Below are 8,743 nucleotides of genomic sequence, written 5' to 3'. Positions count from 1 at the left end.
CCCGTCAAATAACGTGACGTTCCAGCGGTGTTATAGTGACAGGCATTTCTCCTCACAGGTCATCGAACAATGTACCGTAGGGTAAAATTGGACGAAACAAAGCCACCCAACGATCTATGGGCGGGAGCATCTGAAGTCATTGTAAACCACAACTTACTGACAGCATCCTTGACTGGGAGGCTCATGCCATACCACAGTCACTGATGTAAGCGAGTAGGCAGTGGAACATCAAAGGTCACTGTAACGCATTCCTGATCGACAGTATCATCGACTAGATGAATCGAGGCATATCAGAGTCAATGATGCGAACAACTGGGCAGTGACTGCGGCCGCATTCTCCCGGACCGACAAAGTTCAGAACGCGCAGATATCATCGCCGCCGGCCATAGACCACTGAATAGAGCAGATATTGCCGCAGCTAGTCGCACGCCCTCGTTAACAACCTGTAGACCCTCATCAATAGCGCGAACGAAATAGCTATGACGGTGCTCGGACCGACTCGACTAGTGACATCAAATAAAGATAACCCCCGTCGACTTAGACCGTCCTGGACCGACTCGACTAGTGACATCAAATAAAGATAACCTCCGTCGACTTGGACCGACTTATGACATAAAATAAAGATAATCCTCGCCACTTGACACAAGCATATTCCAGCTATAAGGCAGCTAAATCCCGCACAATTGAGATTATAAGCGACCATAGACCACTGAATAGAGCAGACATTATCGCAGCTAGTCGCACGCCCTCGTTAACAACTTGCAGGCCCTCACCAATAGCGCGAACGAAATAGCTGTGACGGTGCTCGGACCGACTCGACTAGTGACATCAAATAAAGATAACCCTCGCCACGTGACAATAAGGCAGCTCAATCGCACACAATTGAGATTATAGGCTCTGATGAACACGAGATCGACAAACAATCTCGTGCTTGAAAAAGAGCCAGTGTGACGCAACCCCCCTTCTTTTTTTTTTTGTTTCTTTTTTGTTTTCTTTCTTTTTGACAATCTTTACTTTTTTTATACCGCTCGCAGGGCGTCACTACTGCGTGGCGGTCCTCCTCGGACGGAGTGTTTTTTTTTTTTTGTTTTTTTTTTTTTTTAAACAACAATAGGGAAAAAGTCTGGGCATCACAGAGGGGAGGTGGTGGGTGACCGCCCCGAATGCAGACCGTAGATCTCGAGATCGGCAACAGCTGAGGCACGAAGATACCCGCGAGAGTCTAGAGCATCCACATGCATAATATTGTTGCCGAGTACCTCACATACTCGCATACGGAAAGTGCGACCATTAACCTTTCCCACCGTCACGAAGACTCCCCCATTCAAACGGTGCCGATAAGAGGGCCGGAATGGTCCGTGCCAGGGCGCCTTGGAATCCTTCGGTAAGTCATACAAATGTAATAGGAGTCGGCCATTATCAGCATGCCTCTCAATGACACGCCCAACATGCCAGACTTTTCGGTCGTCAGTGGAACCGGCGACGAGAAGAATCGTACCCACTCCCACAGAGTCGGGAATGACATTGAAATCCCAAAAATCCGCAGGTGGTGGTAGACTGTATCGCTTTTCATAATAACCTCTCATATCCTCAGGACAGTCGACCATATAGTTGGTATGAGCCACAAACGAATCGAGCCAGACACTCCCAGGATCCAGACTATCAGCGAGCAGGTAGTTGACAGCACTCAGCTTCTTCACCACAACATAAGGTCCATGCCAACGGCGAACCAACTTTGAGGATCCTCCTCGCATATCACCCAACTCACGATAGTATAGGACATGGGAGCCGAGAGGAAAATCCTCTACTCGGGATTCGTCATTCCATTCTTCCTCCCGTCTGTCCTGAGAGAAGCTGCGCACCGAAGCAAAACGTTCACGGATTTTCGTAAGCGTGCGCTTCAATTTAATATAATAATCATCAACTTCGGGCTTCACCTGGGACAGCACATCTTGTAACATCTGATCGAGCATAGTATGAGGGATACGACCATATAACAACTCGAATGGGGAAAACCCACAATCTCGTCTCGGAATAACACGTAGAGCATGCTGGACAACCGGCAAGGCTCGCCACCACTCCCCTCCGAACTCCTCAGCCCAGATCTTGAGTTTGCGCACCAACTCCTGGTTTATACGCTCTGTGCACCCATTAGTCTGGGGCCGGTGCCCCGAGGACACGAGATGAGTTATGTTGAGGGTCCGACAGATGCTGCCCATAACATCGTTCAGGAATTCTCCTCCTCGATCCGACAGTAGTTCACAAAATGGGCCATGTCGCAATATCCAATTGTCCACGATAGCTTGTGCCACCTCCTTAGCTTCCTTAGTGTAAAGTGGAGCCAATTCCAACCATCCAGTATAGACGTCTAACATAACCAAACAATAAAGAGGGAATGCCGACTGATCCTGCGGAGTGTACTGAGGTAAATGAATTGGGCCAACCAAATCAATACCCACCCGTTGCATCGCAGCAGCAACATGACGTGAATGTTGATGCACATTACCGTAAACCGAGGGCCCCCTCCTGATACTACGACAAGTTATGCAGTGGCGGACGTAATCAGAGCAATCACGCCACATGCCCTTCCAGTAGAACTGTCTCCTCAGCATATTATACATCCCATACCGACCAGGATGGCCGCTTTCGAGCCCATTATGGTAGAGGTCAAGAAGAGAGGCACGTAGGGCTTGGGGAACCACAATTTGATGGAAGATTGTGTCGAGCGACTCATCATACTGCGTGCGCTTCAAGAGCTGGTCTAAATAATGTCGCTCCGCCTTCGCTCGGATCTTAAGAACCGTATCTTTGGTCAGTCCCGCAGTGTCACCGTTGAGGAACTTGATGAGGGGTCCAATCTCCGGATCCTCTTCTTGCAACTGCTTCACATATCGGAGCGTTTCCGATGAAGGATCGCGACGACGAAGGTCCGCGAGTAATGATGCGTCCAAAGACTGCTGAATTCCTTCCGGAACCTCGCCATCGTCAGCCTCCTGCACCCCGGGATTATCATAATCTATTGCAGCTTGTAATCCCTCACACTCGGCATCCCCTTCGCTGAAATTTCTCTTGCAGCTCGTACAGTAGAGCGAGCCAGTAGCACGCGGTCGCCTGCAGGTATCATTCTTACAGAGATCCACACAGTATTTGCAGAGGCGCTCTATACCATCCGAGAGATCGGCAGTCCTAGTACAGCCGTACTTCTGGCAGGGATTACTATAGGCTGCTTGACGCCGAGTTCGAGATGCCGACGGAGATGGTTGTAGCCTACGCACCGGTTTGTGATGAACCATCGCTTCTGCCGCCTTACGGACAGCGACGTCGTCAGGATCCTCGCTACCGGTAAAGCAAGTATAACTCGATAACGCCTCCTCAACTTCCTCCACGAGTAACGGCCCAATCCATTCTACCAATTCGGGGGCGAGCAACGGTAGGAATGTAGATGAAGACACATCAATCTCCTTAGAAAGCGGAAAGCCTATATCCAGGGCGGCCGTTGCAGTCTCCATACTACAACACCGCGGCACTTAACCAGACGAATACCTCCACGTTCAATCCTAACAGCGTCAAATGTAACACTGGGATGGAGCTGCTTGACTGCCGCGAGGACAGCTTTTAGCGGACGCCGAACAGTCCAGGTTTCTGGTGACATCCCAAGGTGACTCTTGGAGATGGGAACCACACCGCACACATGTCCAACCCACTCCTGTAACAATAGGTTCGCACTGGATGGCAAGTCATCATAACCAATATAGTCAATCTTCTCACAGCATTCGACCACACCTGCTATAACACGATCCTTCAATTCTAGTAGTAGTTTCACCACCGGGGACCGCTTGCAGTCGGCCTTCGTCAATACCACTGATCGGATAGAAAGGGGTGGTTCAGGACCGAGTTTAGCAACCTTGTTGAGAAGCTCCTGAAACCCCGAGCTGTCGCGGGACACGTCACATTGCTCCATATCACCGATCACCACCATCCGACTTCCTATTCCGGCGCGAGTGAGCACGGCCCATAATTCCGACGCCGAGCAATTTTGAGCCTCGTCGAGTATCAGCCAAGTGTCGTCCAAAGAGTAACCACGGATCATCGAGATCGGTATGACTTGTATGCTGCCCTCCGCTTGCAACTCCTTCACCCTCCCCTCCGACAAAAACCGGGAGAGGTAACTCAGGAGCGGGCGCACCCAGAGAGCCATCTTCTCCGCGACGCTTCCCTTAACATATCCGATATCCCTACCAACGGGCACCACGGGTCGCGTTATGATGATTCTTTTAACCCTGCCCTTGTCGAGCGATTTGGCAGCCGCCTCACAAGCCAGCATGGATTTTCCCGTTCCGGCCGGTCCGGATACCAGTACAACCTCCGCACGCGGGTCCTCTAGAGCCTCGAGATACTCGGATGTCTTCTCTGCCATCCCGCTGCCCTCCTGAACTGTCGCCACTTCGACGGGTACGGTCGAGCCCCCCTGCCCCTCTAGCGGCTTGGGAGAGACTCTACTCAGCATATCAGCAACCGCATTCAGTCTCCCTTCCCGATGTACAATCTCAATGCCGTATGCCGAGAGCCTTATAGCCCAACGCATCAGACGCGGCGTGGTGTGTTCGGTAGTCAGCAGCCAGCGCAAGTTTGCAGCATCAGTGACCAATTTGAAGGGTCTATCTTGCAGGTAAGGCCGGAACTCCTCGACGAATATGACGGCAGCGTAACATTCCTTCTCCTGAGAGGTCCAACTCCTCTCAAGATCACCTACGGCTCTCGAGCCGTAAGCGATCACTCTCTCTCTGTGCTCCGCGTCCCTTTGAATCAGAACTCCTCCATACCCAACATCAGATGCATCCGTGTGCAACTCAAATTCTTTGCTGAAATTCGGCCAAACGAGGAGAGGGTCAGAGGTCAACAACCGCTTGAGTTCGGCGACCGCGATATCACATTCGTTGTCCCAACCAACGCCGTCCTTCTTGAGAACCGCTCGCAATGGCGCGGTGACGCGAGAATAGTCCTTCAACCACTTCCGGAAATAATTGGTGCTCCCCAGAAAACTCCGGATATTCTTGAGTGGGGAGTCTCGTCCCAGCGGCATGTCGAGTATGGCATTCACCTTAGCCTCATCCATACGAACGCCTTCGGCAGATATACGCATTCCAACGTACTTCAGAGTTGTGCGGAAGAGTTGCATTTTCCTCGCAGTCAGCGTGATGTGGGCATCTCGAGTCAAATCAAAGAATAATTCTAATGCCTCGAAGTGGCCTGCCCTCAGCAGCGAGTACAGGACCGCGTCATCCAAATAGAGAATACAGCACCGGTATAAGATTGGAGCATAAGCACGATTCATGCCGCGCTGATAAGTAGGAGGACTGCCCGCTAGTCCCATAGGCATCCTCCTCCACTGGAACTGGCCCACATGCGTCCCAAACGCGGTGAGATATCTCGACTTTGAAGCCAATGGCACCTGCCAGAATCCACTCTTGGCATCGAAGGCAGAGTATATCTTCGACGAACTGAGCTCATCAAGCACTTGTGCAACCAGGGGAAGCGGGTACCGAGGGATCTCCGTGAGCTGGTTCAGTCTTCTGAAGTCCTGGACCACCCTCCAGCCGCCACCCTTTTTTGCGATGAACATGACTGGGGACTGCCACTCGCTCTGGGACGGCTCGATAAGGTTCTGGGAGAGAAGGTCCTTGACATGCTCCTCCAGGGCTTGCTTCTGCTCGGGTGACATACGGTAGGGTGCACAGTAGACTGGATGGGCGCCCGGAGACAGCTGTATCTCATGAAACACCCCAGTCATCTCCGGAAGATCACGGCCCTCATAATCAAATACATCCCAATGCCTCAGAACCAGTTCTTCTAACCGGGCCTTCTCTGTCGAGTTACCCGCCACGCAGGTCTCATCAAGATGCAAGTGAGATCGCAACCATTCCTTGACATTCTGCGGAGGTGCGGCCGGGCGGGGCTTGAGGGGCTTGTAAGTAGGCAAGCTATCAGGTCGACTTGATCGTCGCGGTTCACGCCACATAAAATCTTCATCTAAGCGCGGCAGAGCCCTCAGCGGGCACTCACTCGCCTCTACATCGCATACCATAGCACTCACGGCGTTGTACAGACCGCAAGTTCTAGCGTCTTCTTCGAGGTCGACTTCGTCGCTGTAGAGGAGTGGTGCTATCAAGTCGAGAAGAGTCGATGGAGGAAGCTCACTAGATCTCAATCCCGCAATAAGTTCTCGCATAAGGCGACATCGTACCTCCCGCTGTTCTTCGAACTGCTCATCCGATCCCGTTTGGGACTCTTTCTGGCCAACGAATGTTTCCACGGCAGCCTGGTGACACTCCCCGTCGAATGAGCAATGGCCTATGATATCGTTCGATCCGCATTGAACTGCAACATCCGTGGCCCCCCAGAAAGAGGGTCGAAGCTCGGCAAGTATCGGACAATGATCAGGTCGGTACCCCAAACCGAACTCCGCGTAAAACACAGTAGAGTCTACGACACAGTCGCTCTGTTCGGAGGATACAAGGATATAATCAATCCGCCTACCGAAGTTAAGCTTCTTCTCATACGCATTGCAATAGAAACTGTAAACGCCAGCTACTTCGGGATGGACGATTCTGAATGTATCGCATAAAGATACTTCTCGCTGCAGTCTCTCAAAAGCCTCAACCTCGCACGGCTGAATCGATGGACTATGTGGCGCCTCCCTTCGAGTATCACCAATGTCAAGATCAGATCCACACGCATTGAGATCGCCAGCTATAATTAGAGGCTTCTCTCCAGCCCGCGACCGCAACCACTTCATATATCGACGGAAAGCCACATCCCACTTTGACCGATACTCCAGGAAACGGAGGTCACCTCCGGAGTTAGGTACATACACGGCAACGAGAGTGCATTGCCGCAACTCTATGGTAAGAACTCGACCCGATGTAGTATCTTCCTCCTCATCTTGTTCCCCATCAAAAAACCGGGACGGTATACCAGTAATAGGCTCGTGGATAAGACAAAGGCCATCGTCGTAGCCAACGTCAACTGCTCTTTTCAGAAGGACCGCCACACCCGCATAGCCCTTTCGGCCGGCCGACTCAGCGGAGAACACATCGTACCGAACGGGAAGAGAGTCTAGCAACTTGGTGAAAGCCCTGTCTTTCTTCTCCTGCGTAAGCTTAGTCTCAGTGAGAACCATGATCGCGGGTAACTCGTTGCGGACCAAGCGATTAAGACAACTCACATTGGCTTCGGACTTCAAGAAACCTCTCAAACCATTAATATTCCATGATAGCATCGAAGGCCCTCCTTGCCGTTTGCGGGTAATTGCGGGCCGATGGATACGCTTGGGCTTTGGGTCATCCGGATTGAGTATCTCTCCAACTACGGATTCAATGAGAGCTACTTGGACCTCTTCAATGGGATGTTGTAATGGTGGAGGCTTTGGCAAGCCGGTAGAGACCACTGTACTCTCATCGCCGCTTTCAAATACCCGCCCATCCTCCGGGATCCCGATATACGAAGGATCAACCGCAAAAGGTAGTTCGTTCTCTTCCCCAGGAAATCGAACCACCACGCGCCGCTCAGTGGTTGTGGGAAGATACCCCACAACGATACACGCCTTGCGCTGCTCTGAACAGCGATAGAGAGCAGCACGATGAGTTATGGTCTCCATGTTGTGTACGTCGAAGTTTTCCTCAATACATGTCGCCTCCCCCAAGATCGTCCCAGCTTCCAGTAGCTGATCCGTTGCGGAACGATTACGCACTAGTATTCGGGCAGCGTAGGTGCCAGCCGCGACAGTTACAACACACTCGGGAAACTCCAGGCCCTTCGGAAGCAAGCTCAGCGAGGGAGTAATCAACAGGGGATGCTCAGCAGTGACTACGCCCCCAACAGTCACCGGGACCTGTAGGACCCCGTCTTGCGGGATGACCGTGACAGCACCGCAAAGCACCTTCGCATGTTCTTGAGAGTCAGGAGCCTTCTCACGGAATCCCATACTACGCTCCAGGGGTAGTGCGATTCTCCAACGTTCTCCTGTTTCCGAACGAATAGACTCCTTCGGGATCAGACATGAATCGAGATTGTTATTGTATCGCTTTTCGACATCCACAACGATGAGGTTAGGGGCCCCCCTCCAGAAACTACGCCAGTTCCAGGAATGGAGTGTGTTGTTGCCGATGAGGAACTTCAGAGTTAGTCCCGGGGCGATCAATGCCTGTACGAAAGAACACAGGGAATACTCCTGGGACCCCAGTGGCTTCAGGTGAACCTTCATGACGACGAAAGTCTTCGCGGTAATCGCCTCACCTCCAGTAACTCCAGTGAGTTTGAAGCCAGTACCCCTCAAGGAATAAGGACCACGAGCACATCCCTCCTTAATTAACTTGGTAGCCACATCGGGTCTTATCAAAGTCACCGGGTTACCAGCATCTGGTGGACTAACCAGGAGCTCGTCACCGCACTTGATACTGACCGAACGCGTCAGATTATAGGGTTGCCCGCTAGGGGATTCGATATCGCTCCGGATCCCTTCATAATCACGGGCAGGCATACCTGTGTCATCCGAATTGGCGGACACATGACCACAAGTAGTTGCGATCAGGGCACCGGTTCCGAGGGAGCAGAATATATCGAACGGATCCTCGCCATCTTCCACATAATCATCGCCATCGTCATCTATCGATGAGGCACGACAAAGACCAACAGTCTCATGATCGGACGGAAACTCTACCGCACTCGATGACCCTTCTACGCA

The 8,743-nt window shown here is 51.9% G+C and overlaps 1 protein-coding gene across 1 annotated transcript in view; it reads right to left on the bottom strand.

The window, feature by feature from the left end:
• Positions 1 to 1,130: 1,130 nt before the first annotated feature.
• Pmar_PMAR021688 (retrovirus polyprotein, putative) overlaps positions 1,131 to 8,743 on the bottom strand; it is a gene marked incomplete at both ends in the record, with an annotated part of 9,332 nt that continues 1,719 nt past the window's right edge. Inside the window, 2 exons of the mRNA XM_002777177.1 lie at positions 1,131 to 3,478; positions 3,544 to 8,664. Of these exons, the coding sequence (XP_002777223.1) occupies positions 1,131 to 3,478; positions 3,544 to 8,664 (7,469 nt within the window). The remainder of the gene's footprint in view (positions 3,479 to 3,543; positions 8,665 to 8,743) is intronic.

Source organism: Perkinsus marinus (assembly GCF_000006405.1).
Source record: "Perkinsus marinus ATCC 50983 genomic scaffold scf_1104296952158, whole genome shotgun sequence".
NCBI classification, from domain to species: domain Eukaryota; phylum Perkinsozoa; order Perkinsida; family Perkinsidae; genus Perkinsus; species Perkinsus marinus.
Note: the sequence above shows the minus strand (reverse complement) of the source record. Positions and strands in the feature narration are given on the sequence as shown.